The sequence below is a fragment of the Aulonocara stuartgranti genome (genome assembly GCF_965226115.1).
Source record: "Aulonocara stuartgranti genome assembly, chromosome: 16".
In the NCBI taxonomy this organism is placed as follows: Eukaryota; Metazoa; Chordata; class Actinopteri; order Cichliformes; family Cichlidae; genus Aulonocara; species Aulonocara stuartgranti.
The window spans coordinates 13,939,172-13,963,612 of NC_138952.1; the positions used below are offsets into that span (position 1 = coordinate 13,939,172).

General features: G+C 38.6%; 1 protein-coding gene and 1 long non-coding RNA gene across 2 annotated transcripts in view; one reads left to right on the forward strand and one right to left on the reverse strand.

Moving 5' to 3' along the window:
- Positions 1-24,441, reverse strand: part of LOC309691415 — a 151,538-nt gene that overhangs the window by 119,178 nt on the left and 7,919 nt on the right. The window lies entirely within an intron of this gene.
- LOC309690857 (sacsin-like) lies at positions 32-19,006 on the forward strand. Its single transcript, XM_082508256.1, has 8 exons — positions 32-250; positions 812-857; positions 1,487-1,574; positions 4,827-4,938; positions 5,114-5,260; positions 5,359-6,790; positions 6,970-7,058; positions 7,170-19,006. Exons 2-8 carry the CDS (start codon positions 829-831, stop codon positions 18,128-18,130), a joined length of 12,858 nt encoding a protein of 4,285 aa, XP_082364382.1. The 5' UTR covers positions 32-250; positions 812-828; the 3' UTR covers positions 18,131-19,006.

A 24,441-nucleotide genomic window follows, 5' to 3' on the forward strand; every position in this document is an offset into this window, starting at 1 on the left:
GGGAAGCTCTGAATGAGTTTCACGAGATGCTCTGAAAGTTTCGTTTCACTCAGAACATTTGAAGAATGTGGCTGTTTTTGTTTATTTCGGTTTCGTTTCTAACAGAATAAGGGCGAAAATGAGACAAAACCTGAGCAGAAGTCCACGTGCCACGCTGTGATTGGCCATCAGCAGCCTTTATATAAATCAGACTGGTGTAGGATCATTACTTTAACTGGACCAGATGGGACCACTCACTTTCATAAGCGAGGTACTATGATTTTAATCTTTTAATATCATTGGTATTGCAGTTACCTACTTAGTATAATGTACTCCTTAAAGGATGTACAGATATGTACAAAGTGTGGCTCTTTAATAGTTTAATAGTTTAATTATTTATATAGCACATTTAATTACAACAGAAGCGTTGACCAAAGTGCTGTACAAGAATGCAACATACATAATAAAACAACTTAGAGTATTCATAGTTTAGTTTGCATAGTATTGCATTGTATCTAAAAACAGTGCAGCGTGTAGGTAGCTGATATTTGATTTTTTAAATTCCAGCTGATTAACAGGAAGTTGGCTGCTATTCAGCGATCGTGTATATTTCCTTCCTCTTAGAGGCCACCCAAACACATGAGATATCAATAAAAAGCCCAGAATGTCCTCTATTTAGTACATCAGGACTTAGTGGGATATCTCAAATAAGTCAAAAGATATAGACCAAAAAACAAATGTCTATTACAGAGGACATAAACGAATAGGCTGGTTCTCAAGAGGATATGTTATATGACTTTGTTCTGCTCACAATACCCTGAATTTCTTACAGGAACCAACCCTGGAACAATGAGTCTGAAAGCAAAAAAGAAAGCTCGGTGAGTTACTTTGATTTTACTTTAATGTTATGTATACAGTTCTTCCTACTGTATATAAAACAATAGGAAATACTGTTATGCACTTCCTACAGAACAGTATTTCTGTAGGAAGTACTGTACGCAAAAAATGTGTGGCTCTATAGTACTGTAGGAAGTGCTGATACATATTAATATGATTTTTGGCGCCAATGTTATTTTCTCATTTTACTTGTAGGTCAAATTATTTATTGAATTGAATTACTGCTCAGTGTGTAATTATTTGAATCACTATATGAAATGTTTTTAATAATCTTTGAGTGCACATCTTCATTCATCTCCATTTGTAACCAGTTCCCTACAATTACATACTAAATGCAAAGTTCGTATTCAACGTTTTATCATCCAAATTACATCAAGTACCTGCCCCTTTTCAATTTATTGTCCCATAAAGTATCTTCTGATTTCATCACAAGCTGTTATCTGATTTAAAGTTGAGAACTTTATGGCTAAGAATACAAGTAAAATACACAAGCTTGTTTAATATTAGCTCTTTCCTATAATCAGTGTATCAGGAGGACTCACTTTGTTTTAAATTAAATTCAAACTCGGTGCTTTTTAATTTCTCTGCTGATACTGTTGCTTTTTTATAGGACTTCTTTCGGGGCCACAGCACCGCCCTTCATTGACTACTTGAAAGATATTCTACGTCGATATCCAGATGGCGGACAAATTTTGAAGGTTGGTGTAATGTTTTGCCAAAAGTCCATTTCATCAGTTACTTCTTAAAGTACTATCATAGGGTTGCAAAAGGATTTTCAGTCCTTTAGAAATCCGGTTTCAAAACTGTCCCTTGGCTCTGATCAGTAAATGCTTTCCTAATGATTGAATTGTCTCAGTTACTCATTTTGACATTTTGTACCTTGCTGATAAAAAAACACGAAGTCCATTTTGTAAATAACTTTTAAATAAATCATTATGTGATCATTTAAACTGTCACAAAGGAGGGTTATCTAGTCTGTGCTAACGGGCTAACTCCTTGTTATTAAAAAACACTATTTTCACAGTAAGATACACCATTGTGCACCCGGTTTCCAAAAAATAACAAGATAATGACAGCAAAAAAACACTAAGATTGTGGCCTCATAACAGACGTCAATGACTAATGTCACTGTGGTTCTGTCCAACTTTCATAGTGTGAAGAACTCATAAACTAATTTTGACCAAATTTCACACAAATGGATACGTTTTAGGAAATGATGATATTTTATATCCAAAGGGTCAAATTTCTGGTTTACAGTAACATAATATTAAAAAAAAAAACACTTTTCTGGCTATTGTTCAATACTGCAACACTAATCCTGGATGTGTACCTTGTGAGTATTGTCCGACTATTTGAACCTTTTTGCTGCTTGGATACAGTTTCTTTTTAGTAACAAATATATTTAAAACTCTTTTGGCTATCATAGCTATAAACTTGTGTGTGGAATCAGCTTTACAGGTCAAACGTGAGCACATGTAACATGTTTTTTGAGCTTCAAGATCTGTACCGCAAACAACATTCTCTATCCTAGATGCTTGACTTGGATAGGGATCAAATTAGTGGATTATTGGAAACATGGATGTAAACTGCAAACTGACTGCAAGCATTACTATAATTCTGTTTTTTCTGAGGTTTTGCACCACTTGCACCACATAAGCACCATGTGCATTAGGGTTCTTCTACATACTCAGTTGCCTTTTTTGTGTGCTTTAATGTTGGAAGAAAATGTGAAAATATAATACAGTACAATTCAACACTAATAGTATACAGTTGTGTTCAGAAGTTTACATACACAGGGGCATGAATGTCAGGATAAATTTTTCTTTGAAAACTAAGAATTGTATGCCCAAGTTTGGATTTATTTTGGATTTCCCCTAATCCACCAAGGGTCAAAGATATATATTAAGTTAGCCTTCTTTATCCATCTCAAAACCGGTTTTGATGTGCGTTTAGGATCATTGTCATGTTAGAACACTCAATGGTGTTTAAATTTTAACTGTCTGACTGTTGATTGGATGTAAAGTTGAAGAAGTCAATTTTCAATATTCCATCCCCTTCGTGTAATGTACCAGTACCATAGCAAAACAGCCCCAAAGCATGAAGCTATTGACATCATGCTTGACAAACTGGCACACTGTTCTTAGGTTTGAAAGACTCAGCTTCACTGCTTTTCATTGTGGCCAAATACCAGAATCTTTGTTTTCGTCTGACTATAAAACTTTTCTCCTGAATGTATTTGGCTTGTCCTTGTGGGAAGCTGCAAATTTTAGTTGAGCAGAAGGTGCCAATTTTGGAGCAGGTGCTTTTTTTCTTGGTTAGCACCCTCTAAGTCCAGGGCGAGGCAAAAATGGGTCTTTGGGTCTTCTCACAGACCAAGGTCTGTAAGAAGTAAATGTAAATCCTGTAAACTTTCAGTTGTAGCCAGTTATGATTTAATAATGATGATAAGAATTTAATAGGCCTTGGCATTGTAAAAGACACTGTAGAACCTTCAGTAGCACTTAAAAGATTTAAGTTACTGTATGTATATAATATATATATTATATGTTATATTTTGGCCTTCTGTGGATTAGAGAAAATCTAAAATAAATTCAACCTTGTGCATCCAATTCTTGTTTTTTAAATAATTCAAAATATATGCTGTACAATCATTCCACCGAGGAAAAAGAACAGTTCAAAGAAATCAGGAAAGTCCCAAATTACCATGGCATTCACGACCGTGTAAACTTTCAACCACAACTGTTTAGTTTTCAGTATTTCCGCCGAGTTAAACTGACACAAATAATAATTATGTCATAAAGCTTAAAAGATTTTTGTTTTTCATTGTATTTTGGCGAGCAAAGAATTATAATTAAAAAGTTGATTAACAATGTGCAAATGGATGAAGCAAATAAATGTTAACAGTAGAAACGGAGACAGATCTTTTCATTGTACACATTTTGATGTTACAGTAGGAAACCTAAATGGCTAATTAAAGCAGGGCTAGATCCCATTTAAACGAGTCACTTTCAGGGTTTAGTATGCTGGTTCACAGGAGAGATGGGACACTTCTTGGAACAAAACCATTGTTCACATCACCTCTCCTGCTAAAGTAAGGCAAAATTGCTTGTAGGGGTGCGGCTATCAATTATTTTAGGGATCAAGTAATCTATCGATTATTCAATTGATTATTCGAGTAATTGATAAGAAATACTTTTGTCTTATTAATGAGCAATAATAAATAATCAAAAGAGAAAGAACCAGCAGTGCATTGGTTTCAATTTTACATACTGCAATGTTTTAAAGTTTAACTGCATACAAGATCTGTAAAAAATAAATAAATAAAATAAAATCTATATTGAAATTTTAGCTTTTAAAGAAAACAGTTTCTTAAATGCAAAAGATATATAAAAATCTCAATCACAAAGTAAACTAAGGAATAAAAATGTACCTTTACTCTGTCTTGTTGGAAGATTTTCTGACATTATTAAAAGGTAAGTTTAAAAACCCTCAGGTCAGGTACACCCCATCTCCCCCTTTAGCCTCACCCCTGTTTGCTGAAGGTATCAGACTAAACTCCTAGGAGCTTTTTTCCAGTAAAGGTTTTAATGGTAATTACAGGAACAGCCCTGCTGTTTTGGACGCTAGAAGAGCGTTTTCTTTCACTCATCCTGACCTCACCGTTCTCGGTAATGGCTCTGACTCTTTGCTCTGTGTAAACAGACTCTGGCTCCACATTAAACTGTGCCAACATCAACATCACTGCTGCTATTGTGTTATCAGTGTTTTTGAAAAGCTAGTATTTACGTTGTTTGGCAAATGAGCGCGCTACAGAGCCGTGCGTTAAACACAGCATAGAAGAATTTGTGTCGAGAATGTTTTTTAGAATTAAATTACTTGATGAATTTTTGCAGCCCTACTAGCTTCCATTGGCTGTCTTCTGTTAATGGTTGGTTTTGTTGGTCAATCAGGAACTGATTCAAAATGCAGATGATGCTCAAGCCACAAAAGTGGTTTTCATCCATGATGAGCGAAGCTATGGGACTGAAAGCCTTTGGACTGAAGAACTGGGAAAATTTCAAGGTATTTATTGATTAACAATAAATAAAAAAGCTTTTCTCTAAAACATATGTTTCTAATGTTTCTTTTACTTTTACATGAAAAAAAGAAGAAAAATCAGTCAGTCTTTTTTTCAGTCTTTCTTTTTCTTTTTTTATGTATTATCACAAAGCCATGAGAATGTTTTATTTTTACGAAGGTCCTGCTCTCTATGCCTACAACAATGCCGCATTCTCTGAGGACGACTGGGGAGGAATTCAGATGGCTGGAAGGAGTGTCAAGCGTGACGACCCGAACAAAGTCGGGAGGTTTGGAATCGGCTTCAACTCTGTTTACCACATAACAGGTGAAACTATGTATAGTTATCACACTTGATAAGAGTAATGTTTGTTTTGTTTTTTTAAATAAACAATTGACAGTAGCATATCTTTACTTTGTCCACAGATGTGCCAAGTATATTCAGTTCAGGCCACCTTGGCATGATGGATCCCCAAGAAAAAATATTTGGAGAGAGAAATGGAGGGTTTCGGTGGTCTTTGGATGATGCTGAAGACCAAGAAGTTCTGCTGAATATGCATGATCAGTTTCAACCATTTAGAGATATAGTCTCACATGTGTGTGAACATGGATGGTCAAAAGTTGTCATGGAGGATCAGCACTTCAATGGGACAATTTTTAGATTTCCTTTACGCAATGAAGCATCAGAAATTTCTGATAATCTGTATGACTCAGATAAAGTGGTTGAGCTTTTTGATAGCTTCATTGCAGATGCAGATTTGAGCCTCCTCTTCTTGAAAAATGTCACCTCCGTGTCCTTGTTACATATTAGTGAAGATGGAGCTGTTAACACCAGACTTGAAGTGAAATCTTCAGTCCCCACAGATGGTGTTTTGGAGCCAGAAGAGGAGTCAATCACTGAGGGTCTAACAAGGTTCAAAGTTATAACTGTGAGTTCAAAAGACCAAAAAGAGACAAAGTGGCTTCTGACAACATGTACCATGAAAGAGGGCGTTGCAGAAGATCTTGATTTGCTTACAAAGAAGTTGAGCTTTTTACCTCAAGTTGACCTGGCATTCCCCTGTGGTGAGAAGAGAGACTGTAGCCAGAGCAGACTGAGCTGCTTTCTCCCCCTTCCAAACAATGAATCCAATAAGACAGGACTCCCAGTTTATGTCAATGCATGCTTTGGCCTCACAGACAATAGAAGACACATCAAATGGCAAGAGGAAGACCAGAGACATGATGAACATGCTTTGTGGAATGAAATGCTGATGAAGGAGGTGTTTCCACAAGCATACATCAAGATCATTCAAGATGCCATTAAACTTGCCCAAAAATCTATCCTCCCTGTTTCCTCTGTGTACAATCTGTGGCCAGATCTCACTCAGATACAACACAAAGAAAAATGGCATGCTCTCACTCTGGATGTTTTTCATCACTTATTCAGACAGAACGTGGCCATCCTCTCTCTTGCTAAAGATGAAAGACAGTTTATCTCTCCATCAGAAGCTGTTTTCCCCTGCAATGGCCCAACAAGCACCAACATATTGTCTGCCATTAAAAGGGCTTTAGTGTCATGTGGAGAAAATCTTGTCACTTTACCAGCTAGTGTTGCAAAGGCTATAAATGAGGCCTACCCAAACCCTACTACCCTAAAACATGTGACTCCAGCATTCCTCAGGGCCATTCTCCACAGGACCGGTGTGGATAACATCACTAAAGATGACAAACTCAGTCTTTTGGAGTACATTTTAGGGGATGAACAATATAAAGAACTTGAGGGTCTTCACCTCCTTCCACTCAGTGATGGCTCTTTCAGATATTTCACATACGAAGAGGAAGACACTGCTTTGATTGACAGCCATGAATGTCCAAGGTAGGGTTTCCATACATCTATCAATATTTAAAATAATGTTATATTTATCATGACTAAAGTTGCCATTTTTATGTGTTATTCACATATTGATTGTAACTGAATATTTGGAAGGTTCAGGAATATTTCTATACTGAATGAACTCCTAACAGTTTGACAGAATCCATTGCACTTTTTTATAGAGTCTTGCTGCCATTCTGTAAACCCTTCTTCATCCCACATGATCTGACTCCAGCCTGCAGTGCACATCTGAAAGAACTGGCCAGAAGAAGTAAGTGAAAGTAATTTTAAACAATACAGAGTCATTTGTACACAGCTACACATTTTAGCACACACATTTATTCTTAACTTTAAAAAAAAATCTTTTTAATCTGCTCTTCAGATTTCTTCAAGATCACCAACATTGATGCATCCCATTTGGCTGAATATGCAAGAAGATATTTGCCACCAGACTGGAAGCAGACAGGGAAGAACCTTGTTGCATGGGACAACAACAACAGTCAGCATCCACCTTTAGACTGGTTCCAAGAATTCTGGAGGTTTCTCAACAGTCATTTTAATGAGTTAAGTCCTTTCACTGACATACCTCTAATACCAGTTAGTCCTCTGTCTGGCAGTCAGACTGTATCAGTAGCAAAACTACAGCAGAGCACAACTCTGATCTTTCAGAAAAGTAAACAGCTGAGTTTGCCAGACCGAATAGCTCAGCTGGTGAACAAAGTTGGTGGCACAGTGGTGAGAGGAAATGAGTGGCTCAAGCATGTAGACCTTGACTCGTATGTGCTGTGCCCATCTCCAAGGAGTGTTTTGAAGGTCCTGATGAATTTAGATTTCCAGCATCTTGTCACAGAACTCAAATCTGCCTCTTACACAGCACGAGAAGAACTGAAAGATTATCTCTCTTATCTGGATTCTCTCTCAAATACAGAGAAAGATTTTCTCTTGAGGTTGCCTTTGTTTCAAACCATGAAAGGATTCAGTGTTGCAGCTCAATCGAAACAAGCTGTGCTTCTGATCTCAGGCCTAACAGTACCAACAGAGCTCCCTATGCCTGATTCCATAATCCAGTGTTCTACTGAGACTGACCGCAGACTGTTACAGCTGCTCAAAGTTCATCTCTTGGACACCGCCGAAGCAGCCAATGTTCTTGTTGACAGCATAAGGAAAGGCGCTTGCAGCAGTGACAACACTAACAAAACAATGACTTGGATTTTACAGCATGGTAAGGTGCTTTTCTCACAAAACGAATCCCTGAAATGTAGCTGTAAGGACTTGAGCTTCATTGAGGTGAATGGACAGCTGAAAAAGGCATCTGACTTTTTTGATCCAAGAATTCAGACTTTTAAAGTCATCTTTGAGTCAGACTTCTTTCCACCGCCTTCATACACTCATTCACTGCAGATGCTGGAAAGCTTAACAGAAATCGGATTACTGAATAAAGAGATGGATGTCTCACCTGAACATTTGCTACATGCTGCCACGCTGACTGACAAACTGTGTGTGAACTCACAAACTGAGGCTCTGAGAAGAGCTCAGGTTCTGTTGGAAATGTTGGAAAGTAATGATCTACTGACAAAGTTTTCTCACAGACAGCTTCATTGCCTCAAAATGCTAAAATGGATCCCATGTGAACAACCTGGAAGTGAGAAACAATTCAGTGATAAATCTCAGAAGTATTGTTTGTTTTGCCCAAATGAAATAAGACATTCTGTGTATAAGGACATTGTTGGACATGTAATGCCACTAACAGGGAAGCTCAGTGACAGAGTTAGCAACAGACTTGGTCTCAAAGACCTACCACCACCTGAAAAAGTGATTGAAAATCTGTCAGTCTTGAAATCAAAAGCACTGGAAATGGTTAATCCTGACACAGATGTAGACTTCAAAAGACAGCTGCACAGCATTTACAAACACATGCAAGACAATGTCTCTGTATTTGTTACAATGATGGGCAATGAGACATGTTGGCTATGGGCCCAGAACGAGTTTGTTGCACCCCAGGATCTGGTTCTTGAATACCCAAATAATCTAGATCTGAGTTCTTACATTGGGAAGGTGCCAAGTGAATTTTTGCCATACAGAACATTGTTCCAGAGGTTTGGCCTGAGAAAAGTACTTTCCAATGAAGACATTTTGGGCATTCTGTACTCCATCCAGCAAACAATTGAAGCAAGACAACAGCCGATTGCAAGTTCTTCAGAGGTCAAAGTGTCAATAGAAATTCTCAACTGGCTCTGGAAAGAGAAGAAAACAGTTCAGGATGACATCCCAGTGCCAGTCATTGCTGAGGGAGGAAAATTTACCCTTAAACCACGATCAACAGCTCTTTTCTGTGATGTAAGCAAAAATGGACTGAAAGAACTAAACTGCAGAGAAGAGGAAATTTATGTCATACATGAGGAAATCCCAAAAGCAGCGGCTGAATGGCTGGAAATTCGTTTTCTCAGTACCCACATTCTTGATCCAGAGGAGATAGGAATAGAACAGTGTGGACAATCTGAACCAATAACAATGAGAATAAAAAACATTCTTAAAGAGTACGATGAAGACAGTGACATCTTCAAAGAGCTCATCCAGAATGCAGAGGACGCTGGGGCAGATGTTTGCAAGTTCTTGGTGGATTTCAGAGTACACAGAGATGCCCCCGAAAGCCTGATTGACCCTGACATGGCTCTTTGTCAGGGACCTTGTCTTTGGGCTTTTAATAATGAGCAGTTCACAGCCGAGGATTGGGAAAATATTGTCAGAGTTGGCTCAGCCTCAAAGGAAAACAAAGTGGAAAAAATTGGAAAGTTTGGACTTGGATTCAACACTGTGTATCATGTGACAGATGTCCCCTCCATCCTTAGTGGCAACACTCTCCTCATACTTGATCCAAATGTTACTCATCTCACAAAGCATATCAAACATAAATCAAATCCTGGAATCAAGCTGGATCTCTCTCAACAGCAACTCTTTCATTGTTTTCCTGGTCAGTTTGGATCATATGAAAACATTTTTGACTGTAATTTCACTCGAAAAAGTCCTCCTGAACCCTATCCAGGCACTCTGATCAAATTACCTTTCCGAAGTGAAGAAGAAGTTGTCAAATCAGAAATAAGCACAAATGTGTATCAAAAACCCCATATCCTTGATTTTCAACATCTCTTTTCTAAGAATTCACAAACCCATCTGCTTTTTTTAAAGAACATCATTACATTATCCCTCCAAAATATCCCACACAATGGATCAACTCCACCAACAGAAAACGAAATAGAGACCATCTTCTCTGTGTCCAAAACCACTGTGAGTGCAATGGAGATTCCTGATGACACCAGTGTGTCCAAGCAACGTCATGCTGAGAAATCACTGATGAAAGTTGATGGTAAATGCAAAGGACTAATTGAATCTTGCACAGTCAGAATTATCCAAATATCCAGTCAGCAGTCTAATGAAAATGAAGTTCAGCTCTGGCTCCTGTACAACTGCTTTGGGACAGATGAGTCCTTTAAAATGGCCATTCACAAAAACAAGCAGGCCAGTTTCTCTTTGCCCATTGGAGGGATTGCTGTGCCTTTGCAAAACGATCCAGAAACTGGAAAATTCACCACATTACAAACAGAACTTGTTGGACAGGCCTTTTGCTTCCTTCCTCTTCCCATTCACACGGGTCTTCCTGTCAATGTAAATGGCACATTTGCTGTGACAAGCAACCGAAAAGGTCTGTGGGAAACTGGAGTGAAAAATGACTGGAACAAAGCTCTCCTTCAGGATCCAGTAGTGACAGCATATGTTACTGTACTCAAGGCACTAAAGAAAATGTCAGAAAATAAGCAGCTGGTGAGTTACTGTTATCACACCTTTTGGCCTGATAGAGAGAAAGTGAGTGAAACTTTCAAGCCTTTAGTGGATGCACTTTACTCAACCATTGTTGACGACTCTGTTGGTCCAGAGCTCTTTAGTGATGGAGAACAATGGTTCTCAATGAACAATGCCATATTTCTTCATGAGAGCATTGAAAATGATGAAAAGATTGGTGACCTTGCAGTGCAAGTTTGTCAGAAATATGCAAAAGGACCCAATCATGTTGTTCCTCTTCCACTTTGGCTGAGAAATAGCTTCAAACAGGCTGGCCTAGAAAAGGTTTTACAAAACAGGACCTGGAACTGGGAGAAGTTCTACAGAGAAGCAGTGTTCAGTAACCTAACTACAATGGACTCGAAGAGTAGAGATACCCTTGTGCTGCATGCTATTGACCTTCATATCAAAGAAATTGACAATCTGCTGCTCTGCTATCCATGCATACCCACAAAGGGTGGACAGCTCCAACATGTCAGGAAACTTGTGAATCCTACAGGGAAAGTGGCCTGTCTTTTTGAACCAAAAGAGGGACGCTTGCTTGATGGATCCGAAAATAACTACAGATCTCCAAAAAGGATTCAGCGTTTGTTGGAACTTGGTATGGCAAATGACCATCTCCCATTGGAAGACATCACAGAGAAAGCAGGCACAATTAATAAAACCTGGAGCATTGACAAAAAGAAAGCATTTGTCCACTTGAAGTGCCTTTTTGAACTGATGAAGAATCACATTTATGATGAAGGCTCTCACCACTGGAAAACACTGAGGACAACTGCATTTCTTCCAGCATATTCACCTGGTGATGCAAAAATGGAAGGAAATGTAACACTTAAAAGGCCCACTGATGTTTTTAGTGACAAATGCTCCCTTCTTGTTAACATGACACAACCAGTGCTGAATAATAGTAATTTGAAAATACACCACAGTGATCCAGTCCTAAAGATCTTGGGCGTGAACAGCACTCCGAAGCCAGAGGTGGTGCTCCAGCAGCTGCATGAAGGAAGCAAACAAGCACACTCCATTGACAGATCCATGCTTTACAAAATAGCATTTGAGTGCTATACGTGTCTGGATCAGTGGATCTGTGACTCTGGAAATGCCTCTTACATTTCACAACAAGCAAATTCATTTCCATTCATCCTCATTGGTGATACATTTGTGAATGTTGATCGTGTAGCTGAGAACGGGCAATTTGAAGCAAAGCCCTATCTCCATGTACTTCCAGCTGCCTTCACAAGCTTCAGGAACCTCTGGAAATGTATAGGTGTTGAAAAACAATTCACGACCACTCAGTTTCTAACTGTGTTGCAGGAATTAAAAGTTCAACATGGAAACCAGCCCCTAACAAAGAGTGATCTCTCAGTTTGCCTCACAATTTTAATCAAAGGGATATTTGAGGCCAAAGTCAAAATCACAGATGACTGTTTGATACCCAATGAGCATGGAGTTTTGCAGTTTGCTAGTGAGCTATTTTACAATGACAGCCCATGGATGCCACTCACTTCAGGTGTCACATTATGTCACGAGAATATCCCACGAGCTATGGCTCGCCACCTTGGAATCAAAACAACAAGGCATCATACTCTGGAAAACCACATAGTTGATGACCTTTCACCATTTGCTTTTGACTTTGAACAGCAGGAACAGCTGACTGTTCGTATTAAAAACATAATTTCAGCCTATCCATCAAAGAAGGATATCCTTAAAGAGCTCATCCAAAATGCTGATGATGCAGAAGCAACAGAAATTCACTTCATCTGGGACAAAAGACAACATGGAAAAGAAAAAACATTTGGGAAGAAATGGAACAATCTCCAGGGTCCAGCACTTTGTGTGTTCAACAACAAAGTGTTTTCTGATGCTGACATTAAGGGAATTCAACAGCTGGGAGAGGGAGGAAAGCACAGAACCCCAGGGAAGATAGGCAAGTACGGAGTTGGATTCAACTCTGTTTACCATCTGACTGACTGCCCTTCGATCCTTACAGGAGATGAAGTACTTTGCATTTCTGACCCCAATCAAAAATACATTGAAAATCATTCAAATAACCAGCGAAATGGCATTGGCTATAAACTAGCAGACACTTTCAAAGAAATGTACGTAGATGTCTACAAATCCTTTCTTCCAGACAAATTTTCTCTTAAAGAGGGCACCATGTTCAGATTACCTCTGAGAATGGGTACAAATGCAAACACCTCCAAAATATCACAGCAAGGAGTCACTGACCGTGACATGAAAGAACTGTGCTCTGCCCTGTCTGAAGATCCTGAAGGACTAATTCTCTTTCTGAAAAACATCTGCAAAATCAAAGTCCATGAAATCAGTGACTATTCAGGAGGACTTAAAACCATCTTTGAGGTTGAAAAAAATCTGCCACAGAAAAGTCGGGACGAGAAAGATGCTTTTGTGAAACATCTACAAAATGCACTGCAATCAGACAAATTAGCAACACAAAAGACTTTCTATGAAACTGTGATTTCCACCTCAGATAAAAGACAAAGTAAGTGGATTGTTGCAGAACAATTTGGCTCCTTCAAAGACAGCTACGATTTAAAACTATCAGAAAAACTTCCCCAAGCATCATTAGCTGCACGTGTGAACACAAAGGGATCCAGCATCATGGATTTTAAAGGAGAAGCCTTTTGTTCACTTCCTTTGCCAGGGAAAACTGGACTGCCAGTACATGTCAATGGAAACTTTGAGGTTGATTCTGCCAGGAGAAGCCTTTGGAAAGAAGATGGGAAGAGTAAGAAATCAAACTGGAATGAGATTTTGAAACAGAACGTCATTGCTCCGCTTTATGCAGACCTCCTGCATTACATCAGGCGAATGATCACAGTCAAAGTTTCCCTTGCAAGGATTGAATCATGTTTCAATACAGAATACTTGTGTTTTTGGCCAACTGTGTCCAAGGATGTTTGCCCAGACTGGCATGAAATGATACATGAAGTATACAGATCACTGAAAGAAAAAGGCCTTGATGTAATCCCTGTGATGAAGAGCTCAACACGTATAACTACATATAGAGAAATTAAACAGCACTCTTTTGACTGGAGTAATGTCAGTGAAACAGACTCAACTGAGGCACCTTACTTGACAACCTTGGGAAATTTCCAGCTGAATAACATTTTGGAAGATCTTGGAATGAAGCTGGTTCCTTATTCCACAAACATGCAGAGGATTTGGACAAGTTTCAGATCTGCTGGGGTTGAAGTGAAAGAGGTCAGTCCCTCCACTGTGCAGACTTTCCTACGAGCAAAACCTCTAAATGATCCAACCCAAACAGATGAGGATTTACCTTTACCCATAAGTGCCACTTTGATCAAAGATGAAACAAGATGTTCAGAGCTCTTGAGTTTTTGTTTAAAAGATTTCTCCTCACAAAAGGTCACCCAAGACAATTCAAATTTACTTGATGGGCTTCCACTTCTTCTCAGAAGAGATAAAGTATTGACAGTTTTCAACTCCCAGTCACCCAAGTGGATATCAAGATATGCAAATCTCTTCTTTGGCCGTGAGGAAACATTTGCAGATTATCACACAAACATTCAGCACATTCGTCTTCTACAAACTTTTAACTTTGTCAAAACGTTAACATTGCCATGTGCAGCAAGAGCTTTGAAACCATTTGTTCAGCATCTTCTTAAGAACTGCTATGTTGATCCACTCTGTGGTCTTCATGTCCCAAATGAGACAATGTTGGAGTGGCTGAAATCACTTTGGATGTTCATAACAAGTGAAATTAAACTACCAACATCTAGAGTTGATGAACAAAGCCTGACACTAAGTGATGTGAGGAAACTCTTCAGTGACTGCTACATTTTACCTGTTGTGTGTCCAAGGTTGAACAACAAGCACTTCCTGCAAACAATGAAACACATGTCAAGTGTTGTGTTTGCCTCACAGAAACACAAAGACATATCAGGCATCCTCTTCAAACTTGGTTTTATGAGGTTTGATCATGTTTTCTTCTCTGAGATGGATCGATGGATATATTCATGTCTACAAGATGAACTTCTTGATGTAGATGATGAAAGCTCAGTGTTGGATCAAGTATACAACATTAATCGCTCAGAGTTTTCCCAGCTTTCAAATAATGATATGAAGGAGTTTCAGATGTTCCTGCAATCAGGATTATCCAAGTCCAAAGACAATCAAGAGTATGTGAGGAAACTTAAATCCTTACCAATATTTGAAACAACACAAGGTGAACGAGTGAGGGTTGATGGAACTAAACAGGTTTATGTTCTCAACAGCGTTTATTCAGTGAAATTTCCAGATTTGTTCAACCTGCCCAACACCGGCAGCATTTTTCTCAAGTTCAACTCTGAGAACCACACACTGTCAGAAACACTCAACATTCAGGTCCTGGATGATTTGCAGTATTTCATGAAGTTTATACTGCCTGCTGTACACCAACTCACAGAGACACAGATTCTTCACAGCCTCAAGCTGTTGCTCTCACTACATTACTCTTCAGAGGACAAGAAAACTATCATCTCCTCACTGAAGACAGTGAAACTGATTCGTAGTTCCCAAGGTAGACTAGAGCCTGCATCATACTACTTTGATGAGAGTGTGGAGCTGTACAAAACAATGCTGCCTCAAGAGAAATTTGTTCCTGAGAGATTTTGGACTGAGCTGTGTGAAGGAAATGATTACCGGTACGCACCAGAAAAGGCAAAAGAGCTGGTCAGAGAACTTGGAATGAAGCATGTTGTGTCAAACGATGAAATAATAAATTTCGCGTACCAGCTGGAATCAGAAGCAAAAGGAAAAGGAAAAATTGAAGACCTGAAACTGAAATCATCATTACTTTTCAGGGAAGCCTTGAATAAAGCATGTGATGTCAAAGACAACAACAAAAGTTTGCTGGAAAGCATTGCTGACATCAAATTCATTTTTCCAGTTAATATTAGAAAAGAACTGTCCAACTACCACCAACCATTTGCTGCTGAAGGAACTACTGTTAAAATTAGAGGCTCGTTGATTGAGAAAAATCCAGGACATCAGGATTTGATTTGGACCTCAATGCCAATTATTCACTTACCATTTTATACAACACAGAAACTTATGCAGATGATGAAAAATGCAGGAGCTCATGAAGAACCACCTCCAAACTGTGTAACCAGTAACATAAGAAACATCTGTCAGTCACCATGTGAAACTGACCAGCTGATCAAAACACGAGCTAAAGTGTTCAGAAGTTCGTACGCTTACCTGCAAGCAAAAAGATTTGAAGGAAACCAGCTGGCTGGTCTTCCTGTTGTGTTGGTTGAAAAAGACACAAAACTTATGAGGCCTGATGACGTGTGTCTGTCGCTCTCCTATGATCTGGACTTCAGACCATATCTGTACAAGATTACTCCAGAAGATGCAATGTATGCACCGTTCTTTCAGAAAATTGGTGTGAAGAACGAAGCTACTGCAGAGCAATATTGTAATGTTTTGGCAGCAGTTTACGCTGATTCCTGTGATAAACAGAAACTACATTTGAACCAGCTGATAACTGTGAAACGAGCTGTTGAGCAGTTGTTTAAGTTAATCAGTGCTCAGGGAAACCAGACGCTTCTTGAAAATGTTGAGACTCTGTATCTTCCTGCAGTAGATGGTAAATTATACCCATCATCCACACTCTGCTACAACGACACAGTGTTTGAGACCAAAAGGTTGGAAGAAGCGCTGGAGAACAAGTTCCTGCTGCTTCAGAAACTCAGTGAATGTCATTTGGGCAACGACAAATACAAGCATCATCAGCTGTTGCAACTGCTGCCTCAGAAGTTTCAGCCAAAGATGCTGTCTGAGTTCACAGAGGAAAGAGTTGTGGAATCAGAGATGCAGCTTTGTGAACTTGAGACTGGCTGTAAATTTAGTGGATGGTTTGATAAACATCTCTCCTCAGGAGCCTTTAAATATGGATTAATTTGTCTTATTAGAGAGAATTCTCAAGGCAAAATAACACAAGAGGATGCCACTAAAATGTGTGAGAAGACTTTTGGCAGTATACAAATTATCTGCTGCAAAACATTGAAAACAACACTCTGGCTCGATAAACAGCCCCTTCCCAAAACAGATGAAGAAACAGATGTATCTGTGGAACGAGGGCAACAAGGATGCACCTTTTACTTAAAGCACAATGATGACATGGCTCTCAAGGTAATAAATGAAGTCATCATGACACTGACAAAGGAGATTAATGCTCTTTTAGGGAACAGAATTGCATCGGTTCACCTTCCAGTGCTGGGACAACTCCTCATGTGTGACGATCTGCAAGATGTTCGGAAAACTCTGGCTAAAAATCAGATCCGTGACAGTGCTGAAACTGAAAGTTCCTCTTTTAGTCCAGCAGCCCCTGGGACAGAGGTTCCAGAAGAATGGCATGATTGCTTGGACATGAATGTCCTCAACAACTTTGAGGAGGGGGAATATGTTGGTTACAGCATTGATGACAAGTACATTTATGCAGTTATTGTTGAAGAACTGCCTGGTCACAATGGACGATATTCATGGAGATACAAAATAGATATTGGAGAAGATGAGCCCATTGAAGTCAGCTGTGTTGATCTGTTTCAGTTTAAACGAGAAAAGAAGGTAAAAACAGAAAGGAGGAAATGCATGGAGCCAGGACCACAGAAGAAGACGCTAAAACCAGAAGAAAACACTTGCATGGAGCTGGAACCACTGACAGGAGCTGTGCCACATTCTTCTGAATCATCAACAAATTCTTTACCGGCCTCTGTTGAGGAAGCTAAAAGGGAAATTGATAAATGTTTGACAGAGATCTGGAGGCTTCCTGAGGAGGAGAGGCACAAAGCCATCAAGAGACTGTACCTCAGGTGGCACCCTGACAAAAATCCGGATTGCCAGTCTCTCGCCAATGAGGCATTCAAATATTTACAGAATCAAATTGATGAGCTCAGCAAACCCAAAGCTGCAGGCTCGACCTTTTCAAGCAGAAACACAAATTTCAGAGGCTTCTATGAAGAGTGGAATCAGGAGGCCAGGTATCACAGAAATAGTCGAGAGAGGTTCTCTAGAGGTTATAGAGGTTTCCATTCCTACAACTTCTGGACCCATAATGAAAATGTCCCAAGGCCAGACAGAGAAGAGGCCAGGCGCTGGTGTAGACAGGCTCGCTGCGATCTCAATGCAGCTCACAAAGACACTGGTGGAGGGAGCACAGAGTGGTGTCTGTTTAAGGTCCATCAAGCAGTGGAAAAGTCTCTCATAGCAGCATGCTATAAAAGAAATGGACAACACCCCAACAGCAGCTCAATTTCAGCCACTGCTGCACAAGTTTCCTGCTACAGCCTCCAACTGAGAGATCTGCCTGAGATTGTGAAAAACCTGCAGACACTCGGAGTGGATCCTAAAAAGACTCAATATCCCAACTGCCATCCATATCCTCACATACCGAACGGACGATTCAGATCAGAGAATGAAATGCTGGCACTGAACAAGGCATCAGAGCTCCTTAATAAAATAGAAGCATATGTGAATTAAGGATTTAAGACAAGGTATTGGTCAGTGTAACTGTTTTTCTAAATGTTAAAAGGATGATTCCCACAGTGGAAAACTGAAATATTATTTAGCATCACAACCAAAAAGGAATTTAAGTTGTATTTTTTTTTTTGTTTGAGTAATGATCACTGAATGATGTTAGTATGAAGTATAAACAACAAAGGTTTTTGTGCACTTTCATGAATATTCACCTAGGAAACATGTAATGACTGTATGACTTTGTTTTGCTTTGCTTTCGTTTTGAAGCTGCTCATTTGTGATATTGATATATTATGTGTTTTGTTTTATTTTGAAAATGCGTATATCAAGTATTTTTTGTATGCAACTTAGTTGGGATTTTTGACTACTCTTTGGAGTAGGTCATTGGACTGCTTCATTGTTGTTTGGTAAATACCTGCTGGGAAGCAATATACTTACTGTAATATAACATTTATGAAAAGGCAAATGTGAAGACTACTTACTGATTGAAGCTGCAACTACTGTAGAAGTTCTGTCTAATGTATTTAGAGATTTTCTTACTTATTTTTCTTACATTTTAAACAGTTATTACTATTGACATCCATAACTTTTGGTGACAGAAGACACTCAGCATGTAATTTTGTTATGTTAAGTGCAAATGCAAATGAAATTGGCAGAAATCTGTCCCAACCTATTATTATCATTTAATAAAAGTTTTCTTATGAAAGAAAAGAAATGGCAATGCCTGTCATATTTCTAAAAAGGGGTCAAGGGTTAGCTAATATTACTATAATTAAGTATAATTATATAATAAGTTTAAGATTATTACTTCATTTCATTCCTTGTTCATTTACTGTATATTCAGGAGTTCTTAAAGGAATAAAGATTACCTATTTTACACTAACTGTGTCTGTTTAATGTGATTTCACTTTTTCACTGTATCATTTAATTTTAATGTGTCAGTGGCCAGTGTGACATAAAAACTGTACCCGGTAATACCAGTAAAATCTGACAGGAAAAAATCTCTGAAGTTTGCTTACTTTGACTCTCTCCCTAAACTTCGACCACCATCTATGGCAATGTAGAATTAAGGCTACGTCCAAACGTACACGGGTTTTTTTGAAAACGGAGATTTTCCGTTTTCGTTTTAAAAAATAATCCCGTCCACACGTAAAGGCAGAAATGAAGGAAAACGCTGCTAGGAACATGCCAAAGCAGCGCACACCTTTGATGCTGCGTTTTCTCCGTTTTTCTCATCCACACGTAAACGCAAAAACGGAGTTTTCAAAAATATCCATCCTGGCCAGAGTCTTTAAAAATCTCCGTTTTCAGTGACCGAAAACGCTGTTTACGTGTGGATGAAAGGTGCAAACGCATAGAAAAATCTGCGTTTTCAAAAATACCCGGGTACGTGTGGACGTAGCCTAAGATTGCTCAAATTCAGGATTACTTGAGCTCTGCAATTCATGAGCTGCGGCTGAGATGAACATACAAAAGACATCTATGCTAAGATGAGATCAGCCCTGCACAAGATTAGACAAACCATTGAATCAAAGTGTTTTGGGCAGTTTAAAGACAGTGATGCTCACTTAAAGATTACGTTTACATATACTGAACTCAAAGAAACGTAATTAGAGACGAGATCCGTTAGAAAGAATAAGAAATGATTGTACATGATCATTAAATGTACTTAAGTTTCTCAAAAATTGTCTGTGTGAATCTTAATCATCCATATTAGTAAATGGAGTTTGCTGAATTAGAATTCCAAGTGTACCTCCAACCACCTTCAAACCAACAAGTAGTATAATCAACCCAACTACGTAACATGTCTATATGGTCTCCACGAGAATCTTGTTTTCACAAAGGAAATTCTAATTTGGGTGTTAGCAGATAATGAACCTAAATCTAAAAAATGTCATTGGACCCCATTTGGATGTTCAGTTGTCAGTGAAGAGGAGCACGAGTTAAAGTTAAAAGCATTTTTTTTTATTCATTGTAAAGTCATGTTATGAATATAATGACACCTTAACAACATATCTGGCCAATACATGTTTCCATATATTGTTTGTAAGGAAAAAGTTCACATATATATCAGATTTGGTCCTTGTGTTTTGCCTCCTATTCTCTCTTCCTTCAACTGATAATTTACACTAAATCTCTACAGGGTGGCGCCTGTAACTGAAGGGATGTAAAGATAATAATAATAATAATAATGGATTGGATTTATATAGCGCTTTTCAAGGCACCCAAAGCGCTTTACAATGCCACTATTCATTCACTCTCGCATTCACACAGTGGTGGAGGTAAGCTACGGTTGTAGCCACAGCTGCCCTGGGGCAGACTGACAGAAGCGAGGCTGCCATATCGCGCCATCGGCCCCTCTGGTCAACACCAGTAGGCGGTAGGGTAAAGTGTCTTGCCCAAGGACACAACGACCATGACCGGGGATCGAACCGGCGACCTTCCGGTTACAGATACGCTTCCCAACCCCCTGAGCCACGGTCGATAGAAAAAAGAAGTAAGGATCTTTACAAAGTTAGTGCGATACAATGGGAGCTCAAGGTGTTACAAGCATATTAGACACTTGCCTTAATGACACATCTAATCCAAGCCTGGAGGGAACTGCAATAGGTACATTCTTCTATTGGTATATTTTGTGTTGAAGAGACTCAACTCATTAACGCAAAGACATGTTTTGGGTTTTGGAGCTTAGGTTCTAGTTGTGAAGGTTGAGGTGGACACATCAGAGTTGTTATAAATGTGATGAATCACGAGCTCTGCAGTTTGTTAATAGCTGATCACGAGGCAACATGAAAACCGGTTTAGCTAGAACACCATGTATTATTACTGAATACCTACCTGGCAACTTTTCTGTTGCCAGGTGGGTATTAACAGAAAGTTCAGCACCTATTTTATCTAGAAGAGAACAAAAATACATCAGAGCTTATGAGAACATCTCAGAAAAACTTTGTTTTATTCAAGAGTGATGCAGCTTTTAGGACGGATATACATGATATAGCTAAATCACATCTCCCCTGCTAATGGCCAATTCAGCTTTGTTACTGTATCAAATAAAGTCACCATGACATGTAAAATTAGCCAAATGGGGAACAGCCTATGAATTACTGTAAGCTGTACTTCATTTTAAACAATGTGGAGCTTCCACATTCCACGGGAAGGAAGGGTACTAGAAGTGGATAAACATAGATTTTACTTTTACTACTCCTCTTTCTTCCTGAGAAAATATGCTATTTACCTTGTGCAACACCATATTATCGGAATGAAATAAGCAGCTCCGTTTTCCTGCAAGAAAAAACTGCAGACCATTTCCTGATGAAAAGCTGCTGAAGTGGAACAATTGTCCACAAGAGCAATATGTGCCCATATTTCCAGTGTCTGTCATAGCCTTTGATAAATGAATGGATTTTCTGCCATCTACATTTGATTCAACATCTCTTGCCTGTACAAGTAGAAGATCCATACAGTAGTACAAGGAGGATGTTGCTTTAGCGACTCATATATTCACTCATATAGTCGTCATTTGTTTTATGAAACACATGTTTACAATGAGTCTTACAAATTTTTTTGTATTATATTCAGTAATAGGGTGGGTATTGACAGAAAGTTCAGCACTTATTTTATCTAGAAGAAAGCATAAATACAGAAGAGCTGATGAGAAAATCTCAGAGAAACATAACATAGACTTTGTTTTACTTGAGAGCGATACAGCTTTTAGGACTGACATAGATGATATAGCTAAATCACATCTCTCCAGCTTATGGACAAATCAGCTTTGTTACTGTATCAAATACAGTCGCCATGACATGTAAAATTAGTCAAATGGGGAACAGCCTATGAATTACTGTAAGCTGTACTTCACTTTAAACAATGTGGCGCTTCCACATTCCACAGGAGGAAAGATACTAGACATGGATAAACATAGATTTTAATTAGTCTTCCTTCGTACTGAGAAAATATGTTACTTACCTTGTGCAACACCATATTATCGGAATGAAATAATCAGCTCCGTTTTCCTGTAAGAAAAAACTGCAGACTATTTCCTGATGAAGAGCTGCTGAAGTAGAACAATTGTCCACAAGAGCAATATGTGCCCATAGAGTCATGGGGATATTGGCACAATAGATCTTTATTGTTTTAACTACTATTCTGCAGTCTCATAACAAATATAAACAACAAGAGTAGATATACTAAACCTGTATTCATTAATTATTACATCATGCTGCCGTATTTATTCATGACTGTGCTATACACTGCAAACAAACCTGTGACAAGTGCCATAATTTGGTTACAAGAAGAAGTTCCATAATTCCATAGCTTTGCCTAATAACAAATGCATGAACGTTTTTTTAAAATGTTTTGCTTATTTATTTTTTTTTCACTTTATATCAGTTGCAAGAAAGTAGCTGTCTACGTGAGTAATCTCGGTTCTACAGCTTTAAGCAGCTGCAATCACTTTCTGGCAGACAATCACTTTTCGGCACAACACCGGCAATGACTTTGCAGACATCCTGGAGTCAATCGACAAGCGATTGTCCAGTTTTGATGTGAGGATGTCCCTGGTGGAGATTTCACACCGGGAATTTAAATCTCTGAGAGAATCCCTGGAGACTGCTGAAAACGTCACGCTACGGGAGTCGGTCAGATCTTTTACCGAAAATGTGACCCAGCTAAACATAGAAGAAGAAAAAAGAGAGACTGTTATCATTTACAAGCCCGTAGCATGAGAGATAACCTTGTGCTCTCTTGTATTCCAGAATCTGCTGGAGAGGACACGGAAATAGCGGTGGAAAAGCTTCATTAAAAACACCTGAAGCTGCCTGAGGACACCGTGTGTTACTCTATACGGTTTACAAAGCACCTTATTTTCCTTGCCATCAAATTCAAAATGTGTCCATCATAAATGAATGCATGACAAAAATAACTATTTAGATTAAAAAAATGTCTTTATAACTTTGAAGTTTAATTCATTAATAATTGCTTATACGCATGTGTGAAATAGAGTCACTATAGAATTTGGTTAATTTATTCATAATTTTTTATTTTATCCAAACTTAAACTTTCTGCGGATACCAGCAATTTAATATTTCACAAATGAGAAAAGGAAAACCCACCAGGGAAACTGCAGATTACCCAGGTGGGTTTGTCGTACCTGACCAGAAAAATATTGGATGTAACTTACATACGTTAAACATGCATGATTGTATTATGTGATTGTGGAGTTTGAAAGAGGTTTAAACTTAAGATTCTCGAACAAAAAGCCAGCATATTTATATAGAACAGTTAAATAGTGACAATAATCTTAAATTCATGTGAGGGTGTACAATACTGTTCAAAACTCTTTGGCAACTCACAAGGCACCAATCTTGTCACGATTGGTGGAATTAACAACACAGAAAAATACTGTCAGATTTGTTCCAGCATGCAGTATCATCTGGTAAGGGTCTGATTGGCAACAGCTTCATTTTTCAGCCTTACAATGATCCCAAACACACTGCCAGTGCAGTAAATTCATACCTGGATAGAAAAACACAGAGTGGAAAAGTATCCGTCATGGATTTGCCTCCAGCTCTGTTCTAGTCAAATGTCCCTGTAAGTAAAGCATAAATAGGTCTTATTAATTTATTCTTTACACCTGATCTTTATTACCCCTGAGCACTCACATACTGCAACAGATCTTTTTTCAGGCATTTTGATAAGAAATTGTATTTGGAAAAAAAGTGATTTGGGAACCTTAATGATGGCTCTGTACCAAAAAAAAAAAGCTACAGATTTTCTCACAAGTTTAATAGCATGTCTACCAACTATTACCTGTTTAAATAACTGCTGAGCATTACTCCAAATACTTTATTTGGTGGCTCCTCATTAAAATTTTTATTTATTTGTTAACATGAGCATCAGTTACTGTGTATTTTTAACACCTTAAATTCAATGTGATACCATTATCCTGCCTAACAACCTAAAAAGCTCCAAAAGGATTAAGTATGGAACATATTATAAATGGAAAATCATATATTGCACTCCAAACACAGCAGTTCTGAAATGGCTGAAAAGACCAATGCTCTGTTGCAGTATGCAGAGTACATGTGTAAATTGATCATAGTACAAAAAAATATAGTGCCTTTGTAGAGCGGTGATCAAATACAGAGATAGAGGTCGCTGACATTGAGACATTCAGAGTCATCATAAGGCAGTAACTGACAAATAAGACAGCATAGCAGTTACATGATTAGATCTTACCACAAGAGGTCAGTGCAATACATTAATGTAGTAGACACAAATTATGCAGGTTCAGGCATAAAAATGTACAGAGTAAA